Source organism: Gopherus flavomarginatus, chromosome 8, assembly GCF_025201925.1.
Source record: "Gopherus flavomarginatus isolate rGopFla2 chromosome 8, rGopFla2.mat.asm, whole genome shotgun sequence".
Lineage (NCBI taxonomy): Eukaryota > Metazoa > Chordata > Testudines > Testudinidae > Gopherus > Gopherus flavomarginatus.
This window is the reverse complement of record NC_066624.1, coordinates 39660275-39679195: the sequence shown is the minus strand read 5'-3', so window position 1 is coordinate 39679195 and position 18921 is coordinate 39660275. Positions and strand designations below refer to the sequence as shown.

The 18921-nt window shown below is 49.8% G+C and overlaps 1 protein-coding gene across 4 annotated transcripts in view; it reads left to right on the top strand.

Moving 5' to 3' along the window:
• Nucleotides 1–17685, top strand: part of FRMPD3 (FERM and PDZ domain containing 3) — a 157055-nt gene extending 139370 nt beyond the window's left edge. For all 4 annotated transcript variants that reach the window (XM_050965758.1, XM_050965756.1, XM_050965757.1 and 1 more), the window contains 4 exons: nucleotides 3685–3832; nucleotides 9462–10283; nucleotides 12921–15765; nucleotides 17412–17685. In XM_050965758.1, the coding sequence (XP_050821715.1) occupies nucleotides 3685–3832; nucleotides 9462–10283; nucleotides 12921–15765; nucleotides 17412–17508 (3912 nt within the window). In that variant the 3' untranslated portion in view covers nucleotides 17509–17685. The remainder of the gene's footprint in view (nucleotides 1–3684; nucleotides 3833–9461; nucleotides 10284–12920; nucleotides 15766–17411) is intronic.
• Nucleotides 17686–18921: the final 1236 nt, after the last annotated feature.

The window sequence follows — 18921 nt, the reverse complement described above, 5'->3', positions numbered from 1 at the left end:
AACACATCTCGAAGAACAACAGTTACAAAGGTGAGTAACCGTCTTTTCTCTGCCTGTGGCACATAAAAATGATGTCTTCTGCGGGCTGTAATACTTTGATCTAATTTCGGCTGCTGGGTTTAGTGTGCAGATGTTGGGTGGTGGTGGTGACCTGAGAGATACAGGATGTCAGACTGGATGATCTGGGGAGTCCCTTCTGCCCTTAAACTCTGTGACACTCCGATCAGAAGCTGCCTCTGCACCGGCGCCGCACAACCCAGAATGTGGCCTTTGAATTGAATTTTATCCCTTCCATTAGCACCAGGAGGTGCTGACAGTTGCTTCTGCGGCCTTGGTCAGGTCTCACCACGTCATTTCTTCTCGTTAGCTCTCAGATTACTCTTGCTGCCGACTGGTAAAACCAGGGGTTCCCTCCTTCAACAGACAGCTTCAAACACCTGGGAAGTCTTCAGCATGGAGAAAAGGGACTAGCCTCAAGCAGAAATGTGAATACATGGGCTACCTTACCTCACTTCCGCTGAACCTAGGAGCTGGGTTAAAAGGGGCAACGCTCCTCACAAGTGCGTGAAGAATCTAGATCCTGTGAGCTCTCCATTGTGTTGTACGATGCAGCCACTTCATTTCCTTGTCTCTCTTGTTACCCTCTTTGATTCCTGTAATCTTGGTTTTAGTGTTTATTTGTGACCACAGTAAAAAAACCCATAAACCGTGCTGGTGGCAAAGATTCCTGCTTGAGCATATTTGCTTATTAGGCACATGCCAAATCAACTGCTCAGCTGCTGGTGAGCCAACTTCTTTACTCAGTATTGCTCTTTACACCTGAGAGAGTGAAACCCAGCCAGATGCAAGCATAGCTGAGAGGTAACAGGAACATCTGTTCTATCTGGAAAGGCTGATGGCTTCCTGCCCAGGAATACTGCATTGCTGAGGCTGGAAGGGAGGGGACCAAGGTGTGTATAACAGGCCAGGTCACCATCAGCCAGGAAGAGATGGAGGTTCGTAACCAACCCAAGACGTTAGAAAGTGAGCGTTGTTATGACAAATCTGGTAAAGCACCCTGAACACTAGTCTGAAACAAAACTGTGGGCGTTGGAGCCCTTCTGTCATTATGTCACAGGCAAATACACCTCCCACAGGATGGACTTAATTATCTTTATAGTCATCATCTGCTTGCTTTGGAGAGAAGAATATTAGCCATTCTTTGAAGCTGCCACTGCAGCTATCCCTACTCAGTTCCCTTATTATTATTACTCAGCCCTACTAGTATAGGCTCTGAGAAGATGATAAAGACATAACCATCAGACTGGTGCTTCCAAACCCTGCATCTCCTGTTACGTTCACAGCTTGTGAACCAAAAGAGTAGCAAATACCAATCAACACTCCCTATATTTCCTCTGGGGCTCCACGGACTGCTCTGCGTATGAAGCCACATACTTCCAAAAATGGCCAAGCTGTGCTTCAAAAATGGCCTAGGACAGTTTTGGGTTTGTCTCTGAGAGGCAGCATGGTCCAGTAGATAGTGCACTGGACCGGGACTCAGGAGACCTTGGTGCTCAGCTCAAGCACTCACCCTCTATGTGACATTGGCAAATCACATCTCTCCCTGCTCTTTATCAGTCTTGTCTACTTAGATTGTAAACTCTTTGAGGAAGGGAATTTCTCTTACTTTATGTGTGAATAGCACTTAGCACAACAGAGACCCACAATTCAGTTGGGGCCTATAGAGCCGAACTGTAATAGGAATGTTAATCAGTTCGGTTCACAACTATCCCTGAAATACCAAGTCATCTCAGACATAAACTGTTTGTCTCATTGCGAATACCTGAGATGGTCCTGCTCTATGTTTACATGTTACATTTTTCCCAGTTGGTGGCCTCTTAGTACTGTTACTGATGAGGTGATAACAGAAGCCATTTTCATGTTGTGAAAGATAGTGATGTGTGGCTCTCATTTGCACTGATCTCAATTTGTTTACATTTAAACGCCTGGAACCACTCTCTTCTCGAGAAGTTGACTTCTATGGACTGGCCAGTCATAGGCTTTGTCTGTACTGAGGATCTGCCCTGAGTCCAGCCATCAAAGAGCTGCCACTCTGCGCCTGGGCAAACCCCTAATATAGTGGTTTTCAAACTTTTTTTCTGGCGACCCAGTTGCAGAAAATTGTTGATGCCCGCATCCCAACGGAGCTGGGGATGAGGGGTTTGGGGTTTAGAAGGGGGCTGAGGCAGGGGGTTGGGTGTGGGAGAGGGTGCAGGCTCTGGGCTGGGGCCAGGGATGAGGGGGTTGGGGTGCAGGAAGGGGATCTGGGTTTGTGGGGGTGGGGGCTCAGCGCTGGCACTGGGGATTGGGGCACAGGGTTGGGGTGCAGGCTTACCTCCAGAGGCTCCCAATCAGCAGTGCAGCCAGGGTGCAGAGGCAGGCTTCCTGCCTGTCTTGGCAGTGCGGACTGCGCTACATCCTGGAAGTGGCCAGCAGCAGGTCTGGGTCCTAGGCAGAGGCGCACAAGCAGCTCCGCGTGGCTCTCGCCTGCAGGCATTGCCCCCTCCAGCAGAGCCGGTGCTTGGGGTGGGGGCAGTGTGCAGAGCCCCATGGCCCCCCTGCCTGCAAGTCAGACCTGCTACTCACTGCTTCCAGGGCACAGTGCAGTGTCAGAACAGCTAGGGACTACTAGATTTTACTGGCTGGTCGCCAGGGTCCCTGGGTGCTGAGCAAGGCGACCCAGTGCTTTGCATTCCACGACCCACTACTGGGTCGCAACCCAAACTTTGAAAACCACTGCCCTAATACATACAGGTAGATGCTATTGCATCAGCAGAGCTGCTTGAAACCGAGGTTAACTGCGTCAGTGCAAATAGCCATTCTGCCTGTCTACCTAAAGGGTTTACACTGGTTCAGCTTTGCTGTGCCAGGCCACTGATGGCAGGAACTGTGGCAGATTCCCAGTGTATCCAAAGCCTTATCTTTGCAGGTGGAAATAAAGTCTATTCCTAACAACAGCCTCTTCCTAGCGTGGCTAAAACAAGATGATGAGGGGGAGAGCGGGGTGATGGTGATCATGACAATTTTACCATATCAGGGTTGCAAGAGCACTGTTCTGTACATAAAATAGCTGAGATTGTGTCTGAGTTTTCCCTTAAAGCAGGGATTAAAATTCTTCCATAGCATGAGAATAAATGTTTCTCCTGAACAAAATGACACTGCTTGCTTCTGAGGCACAGATTTAACTTTCCAGATGGCTTGCAGTAAATCTTTGCCATAGGTTAGGAGTTGGGAGGAGTGAATAATTCACCCTTCCTGAAGTTTCATTGCTGGGAGCTCACATTTCTTCAGACCTCTCTAGGTCCTGGTGGCTTCATTTTAACACTGGGGGGCATAGGTAGAGTTGGAGCTATGTGAAATCTCACACCTCGTTTTTCTATTTGGAGATAAGGAAGAGGAAGCGGTGTTCATTCACCCCACTATACAGCCGAGTTGTGTTTCTTGAGTCACTGTGTTTCTCTGTGGATCTGGTTGTGTGACAGAGCCATGGCTGAGGGGGGAAGTGGGGAGCATTCCCCTCTCACCTAGAAAGAACACAATCCAGTGTAGGACCCGCATACACAGTCCTCTTTGGCGCACTTGGCTTAATTTGTGTATCAGCTGAAACCCATTGCCTTTATTTGCTTTTCCTTTTTTCCTTTCCAGCCGCTGGTGCTGCTGATGGAGTGGCCCGAAGCCACCAATTTTGCCTGCCTGATAGCAGGCTACTGCCGCCTCCTGGTGGACACCAAGAAGATGATCTTTTCTAGGCCGTCCAGCCAGCCGCCTCCTCCTCCTCAGATTTCCAAGGCAGGTACGTTTCAGCCTCTGCTTTTTGTGCCCCCTACCCCGCTGTTTAGCATAGTTAGGAAAAGAGATGAATTCCTGCTGAAATCTCCTCTGCATCAGGATGGAAGCAAAACCAACAGGGGCCCTTTCGACACAGCAGGCAGCATTGGCTAGCAGGAAAAGACCGGGTTTCAGAAGACAGAGGTTCTAGCTCTGGGTATACCACTGACTCACTGAGCGCCCTTGGCAAATCATTTAACCTCTTGATTCCTCTGTCTGTGAAAGGGTATCAGTAATTATACTCCCACCTCTTGTCACATACAAAGCAACATTTAGTATCATTATATCCAATCCACATTGGAAGATCTAAGCTGGCTCAGCACATTCCTGTCATTTAGAAAGACTTGGTGCCACCGGCAAAAATCAGCACTGGATGCCCACAGGCCAGCTTGCAATGTTCCTGCAGAGATGATGTGCAGATGCTGTGACTCACGATCCTGCAGTTGGCATGAGTTTGCAGGGTTCTTCGCTGAGGAGACTGTCCTGAGCATCTGTGCAGAACAAAGAGACCGTACTTGGGAATGTTTTTCTGCTGCCTTTACTTATCTGCAGAGATGCAGATTCAGACACACTGACCTCCTCCAGTGGGTGTTGGAGGAGTTACGCTGGGGACTTCTGGCACTGCTGCTATTGTGCGTTAGAACCAAAAGTGTATGGCCCAGATTCCCAAAAGTGACTCATGATTTTGAGTGCCTTAATTTTGAGGTGTCCAACCTGAGAACCTTAGGGGGGCCTGGGTTTCAGGAATGTGTGCTTAGAACATCTGGAAATCATGCCACCTTTCAAGGGGACTCGTATTGGGCACCCAAAATCACCAGTCACTTTTGGAAATCTTGGCCTATGCAGGGGGCAATACAGAGTGTAGAAGCAGAAGCATTAGCCAGGCAAGGAGATTCTTCCTAACTAAGATGCGTATAGGGTTTCATGTCTCCATTTGAGATGGGGCTAGCTGATGCTACCTTAAAGGGGCAGTACCTGTCACAGGGTCCCATTCTGTAACTGAAACAAATGTGTCAGGGTAGATCCGGCCCCTTCCTCTGCAGCCACAAAGGACTCAGTGCCACACTACATAGGGGTGGGATTGGGGAGCTCTCTCTGTGTCCTCATGCAGCTGGATTTGGGGGGTAGGACAGGAAAAGAAGTGGAGGGAGGCAACGCATTGGTGGCTGTTTGGATCTGACAGCCAATTTATCCCTGTAACATGGTGACGCAGGAGCCCCTGTGGCCTAAAGGGTGAAATTCTTTCCCCCTTCAGCCCCACTGGCACCCAATGCACCAGCCCAGATGCCCAGGTTTGGTACGGAAGGGTAGGAATTTAGCCTACAATGACAGTTGAGATTCCCTCAGGAGAATGTGTTTCTGCAGGAGGGGTCAGAGAGCCCCAATGGAGTGAGTCATATTACCTGGGCTCTGAATTTCCAGGCTGCAGTCAGCCTGTGTCAAAATCTTAACTGTAAAATCAAGCCCTGGTTCTCACTCTTTGCTTGAGAGAGGAACACATCTGTCTTCCTTGGGGCCCACTGAAGTCTCCTGTGGAACTGTAGCTGTTTTAAGGGTGAGTATCATGTGCTGGTATTATCAGTTAAATCCACCTACCTTTGATGAGGTCAGCAGATCAGCTGTCCTTAGCAGGAGCCAGTACACTTCGCTGCAGAATTGTTCAGTCAGGTCATGTGCTTCCCCCATGAAAATCCTCTCAAAGCTGGTGTTAACACCAGTGGTGACAGCTGATAGCTCAGCTGTTTGCCAGCTCCTCCTTACCCCCCAGGCCAGAAACATACCCAGCTAGCCCACAGAAGGAATTCAGATATGCAGCAAAGGTCCCCTCCTTGCTCCCAGCTTTCCCTTGAAGCAAATGGACTCTGGTTCTGTGCCATGGGCAGGTGGCTAGTGCCCTGTAATAAGTCACCATGGTCAGATGGTATTCACCCAAGAGTTCTGCAATTTCACAACTGAGTTCCTTCAGAACTGCTAACTGTAGTCTGTAACCTATCATTTAAATCAGCTTCTGTACTGAATGACTGGAGGATAGCTAATGTGACACCAATTTTTAAAAGGGCTCCAGAGGGGATCCCGGCAATTACAGGATGTAAGCCTAACTTCAGTACTGGACAAATTGGTTGTAACAATAGTAAAGAACAAAATTGTTAGACACACAGATGAACATAATTTGTTGGGGAAGAATCAACATGGTTTTTGTAAAGGGAAATAATGCCTCACCAATCTACTAGAATTCTTTGAGGGCATCAACAAGCACATGGACAAAGACGATCCAGTGGATATAGTGTACTTAGATATTCAGAAGACCTTTGACAAGGTCCCTCACCAAAGGCTCTTAAGCAAAGTAAGCTGTCATGGTCTAAGAGGGAAGGTTCTTTCATGGATTGGTAACTGATTAAAAGATAGGAAACAAAGGGTAGGGATAAATGGTCATTTTTTAGAATGGAGAGAGGTAAACAGTGATGTCCTCCAGAGGCCTGTTTGCCAGAAGCTGGGAATGGATCACTTGATGTTTACCTGTTCTGTTCATTCCCTGTGGGGCACCTGGCAATTGGCCACTGTCGAAAGACAGGATGCTGGGCAAGGTGGACCTTTGGTCTGACTCAGTATGGCCATTCTTATGTTCTTTGGCAGTGAAAGAAATGCTCCTCCTGTGTTAGGATGGTGGGGTCACACTAACCATGTGTGCTTAGTGCGTTCCACAATGTCAGTCTCCTAAGCTAGAATGCTGTATTCTAATAATAATTAGTGATGATGGTAAATAGTACTTCACACTTACGCAGTGTCTTCTGCAAAACACTTTAGAAACATTAATGAATCAGGTCTTGCAACTTTCCTATGAAGACAGTAAGCATTGTCATTCCCACTATACAGCAGGAGAAACTGAGGCACAGAGAGGTTTAATAAAAATGCATATTGAATAAAAGACTTTCCTTGTGTAGTCAATACTTCCCTCAAACTTTATCAGTGGTAATAGATGTTTGGCGATATAATATATCCGAAGATTAGGCAAAGAATGCTATTCAGCATTATGGTTTTTCTTAGTAATGTTTGATATGATTTGTTCTCCCCATTCAGAAAGTAAATAAACAAATTTTCTAATTTAACGCTATTGAAGAATTCAGAGTATGTTCCTTAAATGAAAATACACATTCCTCATCTGCAGAATACTGAAAATGGAAATTTTTTCCTGCTGTCCACATCTTGAATAGCAACCTATTCAGTGATTTACATGTAAAGGAAGATGTACTTTCTAGATCTGGGGAAATACTGCCACCATGAATATTCATAAACATTGCCTTGCATGTTTTAATGAATTTGCTTTGGCTGTGCTCTTGCTCTGCCTGCATTTTATTTTCACATTAGCTTGATGGAGTTTATGGGCATACAAGTTTGTGAAGACTTAACTTCATAGATGCATCCACAAAGATGCACAGGTAACTGAAATTTAGATTCAGATACAAATATTTGCACCACACGTGGTTGTGTACATTGTGAAATAAAAAACAAGTAACAGTGTAACTTTCCTAGTTGGTCACAACTAACCAAGGCCCTGCTCCTGCAAGGATACTTACTTGGAGGCAAGCACCCTGAGCTCAGTTCCTGGAGCCACCCTCCTGCTTTCCCCTTGCTGAGGGGTCTGCAGGTGCAACAGTGTGCTCAGCCTGACACTGGGAGATGGGGGAGGAGGGAGTGCCTTGCGCTATGCTGCAGTATGGTCATTTCAGGAACGGGGACCATGTAGGCAGAAGTTAGGTGGCTGTGATGTAGGGATGTGTACAATGGGTCCCACTCCCACACAGACAGGTTTGTCACTTGAGCGTTTCACCCCATCTGTTCACTTCAGCCTAGACCTGGAGGTTGCACACTTCTGGAAGAGAGGGAATAGTTCAGTCTCCATGTCCCATTCAGTCCTCAGCCTCTCTCTTGAGCCTTCCAACGAGGGAGCTGGCTTTGAACTGGTGACCTGGAAGTCCCATCCGAGTCGCCAGAGACATACAGTTCCTAAGAGAAGAGGGGTTCATGATGGAGGAGTTGCTGTTTAGCTACACAGATTTCGCCCCTAGCCACTGATGTCTCCATTTAAATTATACATTTATTCTTGTGGCACCTTATAGACTAACAGATGTATTGGAGCATGCTAGCCTATAAGGTGCCACAGGACTCTTTGTTGCTTTTTACAGATCCAGACTAACCCGGCTACCCCTCTGATACTTGACATTTATTCTTGTTGGGGTTTTTATATTGCAGGTGATGAACAGTTTAATTCAAATGTGCAGATTGGGAGACAAATTGCCCAAGTTGCTGAGCTAATGAATTCAGTTAGAATTTATTTGATTTTGTTTATATTTTGTTACAAGGAACCTATGTCCCCGGCACTAGTTCTCGGCAGAGTTGCTGTGCAGGTCTGCTGGGAATGCAGTCAGAAATCCCCCACAAGGCCTGGACTTTGTCTCACCTGCACAAAGAAATCTCTGGAGAGTGGAGGACACTCCATACATAATGTTTACTACTGATGCTAGAGGGCTGTAGTTGGTTTAGATGGTCTTGGTATACTTGGTCCTGCCTCAGTGCTGGGGGCTGGATCAAATGGCCGCTCAAGATCTTTCCAGCCCTACATCTCTGTGATCAGCAAGATCCAATGGCTGGAAGCCAGAGCTAGACAAATTCAAGGTGAACATAAGGCACAACTCTTTAGCCATGAGAGTAATTAACCAATGGAGTAGAATCCCAAGTGGCAGATTCCCCATCACTTGGGGTCTTTAAGTTAAAAGTAGATGTCTTCCCAACAGATAACTAGTTCCACCACACACTGTTGGGCTGGATGCAGGAACTACAGGGTGGGGTTCTCTGGCCTGGACTAGATGATCACAATGGTCTTTTCTGGCCCTAAAACCTATGAACCATTAGAATGAAGCTGGCAATTCTAGCTGCTGCATCTAGGTGGGAAACTCCAGTTCTGCTGACTGTCCCAGCTGGTTCATTCACGTAGAAGACATCTGCCACTCTGCTTAATGCACCTGGTGTTCTGGCTGTGCCATTACCTGAGGTGAGCCACAGAGCATATGAGCACGGCACACATCACTGTGCAGTTTGTCAAAGGATCCTTTCTGCTGGGTCGCCGCCCACCTGTTTTTGTTGCTGTTGCCCAACACAGAAATGATACTTTTATGCATGTCCTGGACTGTATATAAATTCTCTTACCCATCTGAATACTGGTGAATGTGCCCCAGAGCTGGCAGGAGACTGCAGAAGCTGCGTTGGGGAATGCACCAGGTGCATTGCTGGAGAGCATCTCAGCCGAGCTGGGAAAAGCTCTTGGCATACTGCGAGGGAGGGCTAAGCTTGGCTTAGCTGGGCTGGGAAGTGGGTGTGTTGGAGGAGAACAAGTAGCTGTGTCCCCATAGATTGTGCCCTTTGTGCTGTTGCATGTTCCATGCCCACTGTGCTGTCCCAAGGATTTTAATGCAATAGGTTGACTAGCAGGAGGCAGGTGAGTGTTGGTGGCTCCCTACAGCACAGGGTAGATTTCCTGACTGTCCCTTCCTTCTCATGGGTGCTGCTCTAACATGGTAATTGCTATTTTGGTTTAGATTACATCAACGCGCACAACACCCACCGGCCGGCTGCAGTGGGGCACTCGGGAAAGAAAGAGAGCGGGTTCGTGGGTGGCGCTGCCTCCAGCCCCAGGGAATCCAGCCCTCGAGTTCCCAAGGGGTCGGACTCGGAGCTCATCAGCTTTTGTTACCTGCACATGCAGGAGCAGAGGAAGCGGCGAGAAAACAGGACAGACATCAATGAAAACCTGATCTTCTTTGAGGAAACCAGGCCCAGAACCAAATCCGACCCCACTTCCAAAAGCTCCGGCCAAGGCTATGACGGTGTTGCCAAAGAGTACAACCCGGATGGCCTTGACCGGGACCACCAGGCAAGTAGGGCAAGGGCCAACACCATGGACAACCACATGAGGAACGACGCCACGCACTTCTACTGTAACTCCTGCAAAGCCAAACTCAAGAGCCGGCTAGCCACTCGAAAAGGTGGCAAGCCTGGCAGCTCCCATGACAACATAGTGGACTTGATGTCCCTCCCGCCTCCGGGGAGCGATGAGGAAGAGGACGAGACCACTGCCCTGCTCCCCGCTATTGCTGCCCCGCCTCCAGGTTTTCGAGATAATAGCTCTGATGAGGATGACCCCAAGCGCAGGGCGGCCGCACAGAGCCAGGAGCAGGGCCGTCACCTCTGCAGCATCCTGTACGATGAGATCCCCGTGACACTGATAGACAGCGTGCAAACGAGGACGGTCCGAGACCACGCCCAGGAGCTGGACGATGCCCTGGTGTCCACCCTGCAGGCTCTGGAAGCCCTGGCTGCTTCGGAGGATTGTCCGCACCCCCAGCCACAACAGACAGCAGGTAGTGGAGTAGGCTGAGCTTTTGTGCTTCCATGTACCATCTGGGGGTGAGTCTCCCCCTCCCTTTCTCTCTCCTCTCATTCTTGCCTCTCTCTCCTTCCTCTGTCTAAACTTTGATTAATATTTGTAGGAGATTCTGGAAGCACAGGCCTTAGTGAGAGCCCCAACTGGAACTAGTGCAGAGAGGGAGCAGCTGGGCAGGTGCTGGGAAGCTTTTGGAGTGCTGGAGGATGGAATCCTCCTGTTTGACCTGGAGAGCAACAGCATCCCCATGGCTGGCAGGGTGCCTCCCTGCAGCTGGGATCCATGTAGCTGCCTGCACCCCAAAAGCCATGCAGGCTTGGGCACAAGAAACCCCTGCAGAGCAGAGCAGAGCTCCAACATGCAGGGTGTGCCCTGGGCTGTGAGGGGTCCCCCAGTCCTGGCTCTCTTCTCTCTGTGGTGTACCTAGGGTGACCAGATGTCCCGGTTTTATAAGGACAGTCCCGATTTTTGGGTCTTTTTCTTATATAGGCTCCTATTACCTTCCACCCCGGCCCGATTTTTCACATTTGCTCTCTGGTCACCCTAGGTGTACCCTCCGTGGTGCTGCTGAGATAGCCATGAAGGAGGGGGAAGTGGGGTAAGAGCTGCAGGTTCTTCAACACGCTGCTGGAAAGATTACAAGCAAACTTGGGGAATTCTCTCCAGACAGTGTAGGGTTAGTGGTGGTCTCAGTGACTCTCTGATCTATGACCTCTGTCACCAACAACAGCACAGCCAGTGGATGCTGCCCAAATGGCCAATACCACAACATGCTTTGACAGCCCCTCAAAGAAACTCAGCATGATGTTCCACTGGAAGAAGCTGCGGGATCTGCTGCTGGCTGCATGGTGTGGCAGCTAACACAGCACTGCTGCCCTCCCTTCCCCCAGGGAACTGAGAAAGGGGCTGAGTTGAGAGCTCTGTCTGTGCACAAATCAGGCCCAGCATGGGTCCAGAACTCCCCTCCTCAGATGCGCTCTCACGCTGGAACGAGAGTTCAATCTTTGCAGCACATCTGCTCCCTCAGAGCAGCAATCAGTGTCAGTTGTGCTGGGGACACCTGTCCACTGTGAACTGGACTGGAACCACATTGATTTCACACAAGCCAGCAACAGTTGTCAGATGGTAATGACTTTCAGTCACCAGTGAATTTGAACCAGCCACCTAGAAATGAAAGACTCCATAACCCTGTATCAGTTCCCTGAGAAACCCTCACCCACTTCCCTTGCACCCAAGGCTGATGTCAGAGACAGGGTGTCCTGTAGAGATGACGCCATCTGTCTCCAGTACACTGCAGCATCTTCACTGTTCATAATGAAGAAGGGAAGGAAATCTTGGCTGGCAGTATGCAGTAATATCCTGGTTACCCTGCACCCATAGACACCGACTCCGTGGGTGCTCCGGGGCTGGAGCACCCACGGAGAAAAATAGTGGATGCTCAGCAGCACCTGTCAGCTCCCCCCCCACACACAACCCCCAGTGCCTCCCACCACCAGTGGGCCCCACGAATCGGTGCCTCCCCTTCCCAACCTCAAGCCCACAGCAAAACAGCTGGTCATGGCAGGCAGGAGCCTGGGAGGGAGGGAAGGGGGGCGGAACTGGGTGGGAAGAGGCGGGGCAGAGCCTGGGGGGATGGGATTGGAGTGGGGGCAGGGCTTGGGACAGAGCCGAGGTCAAGCACCCCCTGGCACTTGGGAAAGTTGGCACCTGTGCCTGCACCTGTTTCTGGGAAGCTTTGTTATAACCCCTTCCCCTCATGCATGGGACGTGAGAGATGCACCTGCTTTGGAAATCAACAGCCCACTCCTTTCCCAAGCACAAACCATTCAGTCAGCCTTTCCTGAGGCAGCTCTTTTGCCTTTGGGCAAAGCAGAGCCTAAGCATGCCTCTCTGTGGGACTGATGTGGGCAGATTAGTAATGATAGTGATGAGCCATCAGAGCATCGCTGTGGGATAAACTCACCCCTGGTGTAACCCCACTGACGTCAGACATTTGGCCCTGGGCGTTCACAGGGTTATCCTGCCCTGGTAGATTCTGCAGCTGTAAGCCATCTTGGCCAGGTTGCCCTTTTAAGTGCAAATGTGTTGTCAGTTGGATTCCTTCAGGCTGAGTAAAGGGTGATCGCACTAAGGCCTGCTGAGCATGGGCAGCAACACTGGCCTCCCTCAATTCTCCCAAGTCCCCCTCCATGCTCCAGCAGCGTTGTTACTGCCAGGTTTCCCTGAGTGCACCAGACGACTCCCCATCGCTCTACTGTTCCTAGTGCTGGAACCCTTCCCAGGGCCTCTTTCCAGGTTAAATGCTCTTGTTGAATTAAGTCAGCAAGCCAGAGTGAAGCTGGCAATCAATCTCAGTTAGACTTGCCTGGACATAGTTCCAGTTCGCTCACAGAGGCATTGCCCAGAGCAGGTGAGCCAATCAAGATCTCTCCTAGCCCCCATCTGTGCTTCTCCTGAAGATGGTGAGAGGAGGGAGCTGAGGTTTCTCTGCTGAAAATCTCTTTCCTCTAGTGGGTACTGTGGTGTCTGGGACTCTCCTACCCCTGTGCGTTGCTGACTCCTCCAAGCGGTGATGAGAGCATAACGTTCCCATGTTCCTCTTGTGTTTTCTCAGGTCTGATTGTTGTGGCTGCCATCACGCCCGAGTCCTCCTTGGACTCCGGCCACGAAACCAACTCCTCAGAGCTAACCGATGTCTCAGAGATGGTCTCGGCCATGAAGCAGCACCAGAACGCAGCCTACTTCCTGGCCCAGCACATCAACAAAGAAAAGCTGCTCGCCAGGAAGGACCTTCCCTTCCGAATCCAGAGCTGTGCTGCCCAAGCCGTCCTCACCTCGCCATACCTTCTGGGGCGCCAGGAGCCAGGCCCTTCGCTGAAGCCAGCTTTCTCTAACCAGCCCCCCAGCCTCGCTTGCGGCAAAACTAAGCAGGAGCAGCAGCACGGAGAGCAGGGTTACACCTTGGCTGTCCAGCCAATGCGCTCACCGCAGCTGAATGAGCAGAAGAACAGAGCCGTGACAATGCCAGGCTCTGAATGCAAAGGTCCCAGCCACTCAAAAGCAGCTTTTGAGATGTCACTGCACACTGCGGCTGCCTCCAGCAGGGACCAGGTGCAGGATCTACGGGAGAAGATGCCCAAAGAGGTCCGACTGAGCCCTAAACTAACCCTGGATCCTAAGGGTGGAGTGACCATTTCAGCTGCTCCGCAGCAAGTGGTGAGCAGCAAAGGCTCCCCTGCCCAAGTGGCAGCCGTGGTGGCTAGTCCTCAAGCAGACAAGCAGGCCATTGGGAGCAGCAGCTGTGTGCCTTCCAGTAGCAAGCATTTAAAATTTAAAGGGAGTCAGCAAGCTGTGGAGACCTTGTGTGACTGCCAACCACAGCCGCAAGGCGAAGCCTCTCTGAGCCCGAAAGAGCCTCATGGCAGTAGGGGCGACGCTTTCCATCCCTCCCCTGTGGATGGCGAAAGACTGCAGCCCAAGACTCTTCTTTTGAAGAGCTATCCGCAGAAAGTGAGCGGAGACCCTGGAGGGAAGCCGGCAAGTGGGGAGCCAGGTCAAAAAGCAAAAGGCGACGCTGCTAACCCTGCCTACCAGAAACACATTAGTCCTGCGAGCCAAGGGGAGGAAATGCAGCATGAAAGTTGTGCCAAAAGCTTAAAAACAGAGGGTAGCAGTCTGCACTCTCTGTCCACCAGTGGTACTTCCAGGAGCACCAGTGAGGATCCCAAAGGGCAGATCCAGCTGGTGTCCAGATCTGAGGGCTTGCAAATTAGTACCGTGCCTTCCAAGAAAGCAGAAAAGGTCCTGGAGGTGACCCATCAGGACTCTGACGTTCCAGCTAAACCCAAAGCCCCAAAAGCCCATTTCAGGTTGAGGAAGCTGTTTTCTGCTACCTTCCCGACGCGGCTGAAGAAGGAGACAGATGAGCGGCAGGCCCAGCTGCAGAAGGTCAAACAGTACGAGCTGGAATTCCTGGAAGAGCTGCTCAAGCCAAAGACCAAAGGTGACCTCCCGCCACCGGAATACCTGCACCCTTCTGTGCCTGGGCGCTGCAGCTGTCAGCTGAAGAGCAGCCCTGTGCAAAAAGTCCCGGGGATGTCCAGGGAGCAGAGGCGCAGCTGTGACTGCAAGCGGATCAGTAGAGGGGTGAGACCGCACCCCAACCAGATAGCAGCACCGGAGCTGGAAAGGCGAGGGAGGGAGAAGGCCCCTGACAACCAGAAGCAGGCGGAAGCAGGTAGACTTACAAGCATGAGCAGCCCTTCTAAGAGCAGGCGAATACGATCCACAAGCTTAGAGTCCAGAGACTACCGGTCAGATCCAGAGAATGGCATGTCTTGTTTGACAACATGCACCTCCCATGGAGAGTGCATGGGGGCACCACACTACAAGAAGCTGATGCGCCGGTACAGTGTCAGTGAAATAGACCAGACTGACCGAACGTCTCTGTCCTCTGACATCTACCAGGACACCTATCCAGCCAAGCAGACAGGCCTGCAGAGTGAGGGTGACCCTGGGGCCCATAGCTCTGCGCCTAAGAGCAAGATCCAGGAATCCCCAAGAACAGGTGACCCATCTTACGTTCAAATAGCACAGGAGAAGAAGAGCCAGAAGGGCCCAATGGCTTTCTCCATCCAGGAGGAGATGTACCCTAGTCACGCTGAGCTGCCGGAAGAAGACATGGAGGACAAGAAGTGCTGCTCCATCCGGTATTGCTTCTACTATAGGAAGTGCGACGTGGCAGATGACGGGAGTGAGAAAGATGAGCTCTCTTATTCCATCCCCATGCAGATCCTGCCAGGCATGAAGCTAGACAATCAGATGGTCCCAGTAATGAGCAGGACCCTTCAGGTCCTAGATGCCACTGCCTGCAGCAGCCCTGAGGACAGCCAGACCCAAGAGATAGACTTAAGAACCTCCACTTTTGAGGGGAGCCTGGCTAAGGTCCATGCCCTTCGAGGCCATGCCTATGCATTGCCAGACGGGTTTCTGGCAGTGCAGCTGGACACTAACGAGCTCCTGACCATCCTAAGGCAGTGCGTGGTGAGCCCCGAAATTCGGGACTGCAAACCCTACATCTTTCACCTGGCCGAATACAAGCAAGAGCTTGCCCTGAAGTTCAAAGAATTCAGGGCATCCTGCCGCAGGGTGGCAGCTGTGGACAAGAGCCCGACGCACATGCTCTCAGCAATCGCAAGCAGCTTCCAGGTGCTGAGCAGCCTCATCGAGACATTTGTGAAGCTAGTGTACATCGTGCGTTCTGAGTCCCAGCGCCAGGAGCTGCTGACCAAGGTGGAGGAGGTGGTGCGGAATTACACCTTCTTGCTGAGGGCGGCAGAGGAGTCGACAGCCAGAACGCTGAGTCACCACCAGACGGCGGAGCAGCAGTCCCGCCAGTCAGCCACGGTTGCAACTGTTATGAGCACATTCACCCGCTCCTTGAAGACGCTGATCAATAAGTAAGCCGGCTACGGAACCGAACGAGCCAGTGTATTCCAAGCTGTGAGTCAGTGGTTCTTGTAGTGAGAGTGTGTCCGTAGGGAAGGCCTGTTTGTAACGGGGCTGCAGGGGCAAAGACATTCTTTACTTCTCTGTGGAGTGAATAGCTGCACTGGTGGAGTTCGAAGGAGAAATTTAAGTCTATAGATAGCTGTCTGCCAACCTGTAGGTGGGCTCCAGGCAGCCACTCTGCATGCTCTCCCATGCTGTCTTATCAATGACCTTACCTGGGAGATGTAGCAATTCACTCCCCCCTGCTAATTTGGTTCTGGGTCTCCCCTGTGCAGACAGCTGAAACTTTTTACTTTAGCATGGTGCACTGAGCCAGTCTGTAAGTAGGAACCGAGCTGAGACCCTCCAGCTTCACTTGAGTCTGAGTCTGCTTGGATCCAAGCCAGCATCTTGCCATGTAAACAGCTCTTATGCCTCCAGAGACCCTCAGACTACAAGTTTTGCCCTCAGTTAGCAGCAGGATATAAAAGTCCCCAAGGCCACATTAGAGGGAGTGAAGTAGTCTCAAGGAGGGGGGAATCCTATAGACCTGATGCAGGGAGTTGGGTTCCCCTAGCAGATTTCAGAATGCCAGCCCAGATGTGCATGCACTTGCTCTGGTCACAGGCACTAACTGGTGCAAGGTAGCAACCCAGTGTTACAACTTAATGCATCCAAGCAGGGTGTCTTTTCCTTCTTCCTTGGCTGGATGGATATAGCTGAGTTACAGAACACCTGGAGAACCCAGCCTGTTCCATAATTAGCCCAGCCTGTGGCTTGTTATAGCAGTTAGGGGTAGACCTCCTTCACCCACCTCTCCAGTGCTGTGAAGGCTCAGTCCTAGCCCTCTCTCCACAGCCCTGTGGGACGGTGTGGTAATGTCCATTAGGGAGTGAGCAGAAGAGAATAAAAACCAACTGGCTTTCACCTATAGCAGAAGGTTGGAATTCAACAGCTGTTCTGGAAGGGAGATACACTGGCTCCACCTCTTGAGCCAGTCATTCCCACCTGCCTGCTGATCGAGGTGGGGAAATCCTGGGAACTCTCTTACTATGCCACTGGATCGATTGCCAAGAGAAGTCGTTTTTAGCATTTTGGGGTTTTTTTTCTTCCAGATGTGTGGTGAAATGGTGCCTACTTGCTTTCCGTCATCCCCAACACGCCCCCAAACCTAGCATCTGTTGCTAACAAATCAGAGCGCCGTAACTGGTGTGTCAGTGCACCTCCCTCTCCTCCAAAACAGAGTCGAGGGGAAACCCCAAGTTTCTGCATCCACCCTAATCACCTCACCCACTCCGCCTCATGCGCACGTGAGAACAGGCCATGGTGGAATCCCTGTGTTGCTGTGTTTTAGAGCATATGCATCCAAGTCTAAAAGAAAGAGAAATTAGTTTGGCTAGTGAAGGCAGGTGTCAGAAGGGAGATGCACACTCACTTGTAGAGTGTAAAGAGATGATTAGGGATCTCAATCCAATGGATCACCTCCTATCTCTATTTTTTTATATGAGACACATACATTTGAAATCTCTTGTTTTCCATACGAGTTATGGAAATGCACAATGTGCTTTTAACACGTGTCCTTTACGTAGTGCAATAACGTTTCCCTGGTCCGCAGCTTCAACCAGCCTTTGGCCATTGTCATCAGCAAAGAATGGAGGATCTCACTGTATGGACAGAGCACCTCTTGCCTCCGGCTTTCAAGAACCATGTAGCAAAATATGCAGTGGAATAGCCAAAGCAGAGTTCAGTCCATGGCAGGCGATGCCTATTACAGTCCTGAAGGCCAACAGGGAGCTGTTCCCATCCATTATCTACTAAGAAACGGAGAGTTTCTTTGAGCTCCCCATCATGCCTATATCATTCCTCCATAAATCTCTCAGCCTAATAGAGAGGAGACTTTTTTATTGTCTGTATATAGTATATATAAATAAATAATATATATATATATATATATATATATATAAATTATATATATACAAATTTATGTCTTGTTTACAAACAAGAAAGATTAAATATATTAATATCCAAACTCGTACTTTGTGTCTGTTTTTAGGACTGTGATTATGTATTATTATTATTTATACACAGCGCTGTTTGCAAACATTGAAGCCTACCTCCCCACCACCGAAAGACACCCACCTCTAGAGGGAAAGCAGTAGCCATTTACAACACAGAGCACCACACAACACGTTGGTTTTAGGGTCAGGAAATGAAGGAAATCAAGCAAGTGAATGGGGAAGGCGATAGTAATGACATACCCAAATTGGAATTTAATTAGGACACTGGAATTAACACCATTATGAAAGGTATCAAGGGCTCTTTAATAGCCACTGATGGTCAGGACCTTGGTTTTATGTCTCATCTGAAAGATGCCACCTCCAACAACACAGGTCCCCCTAATGCTCTAATAGGTCACTGCATCAGTTCTGACTCAGAGGGAAGAGCACTGTCTATTGGATCGTTTTAACAGACTATTGGAAAAGACATTAGTGCTAACTGCAGCAGATATGGTGTAAGTGCCCGGTGCATAGAAAGGTCAGTTCTCCAGCTGTTTTTTTTTTTTTTTTTTAATTGTAGCTAAGCATAACAGTTATACTAGAAAACATAATTAGCGGCACATTCAAAGGGATTCCATCAAGTGCTTCCTCAAAGCACTTTTTAATTGTTGGTTTTTAACCTCTCAGTGTTTCTAATGGAAGCTTGAAAATGCCATTTATTTCCCACTAGAAAGCCTTTTCCGTGACTAACAGTGGACAAACTCAGAAGTCCAAAGTGCAGACAATGCGATGGTTATTGGGGTTAGTTTCCAAGCAAGTATATTTCGAAGCCCTTCACACCAGTCAATCTTATCTCTATATGCCGATAGGTCCCCAGTGTTCCGTTTCCATCTCTCATGCCGCAGAGCGTTTACCCTGTCCCCCTTCCCAGCTCTGATGCTGCAGAGCCTTGCCTGTGTCGCTGTTCCCCATTCCCTCTTCCCGTTCCCCCCCCTTAGCAAACATGATTCCAATTTCCCTTCCTCCCTCTTCCTGTTTGACCCCAGTTAATATAGTAATACTCTCTGCTATACCTTAACCAGTCATTTTACTAAAATGTAACTAACCAATCCTAACATATAGTAACAT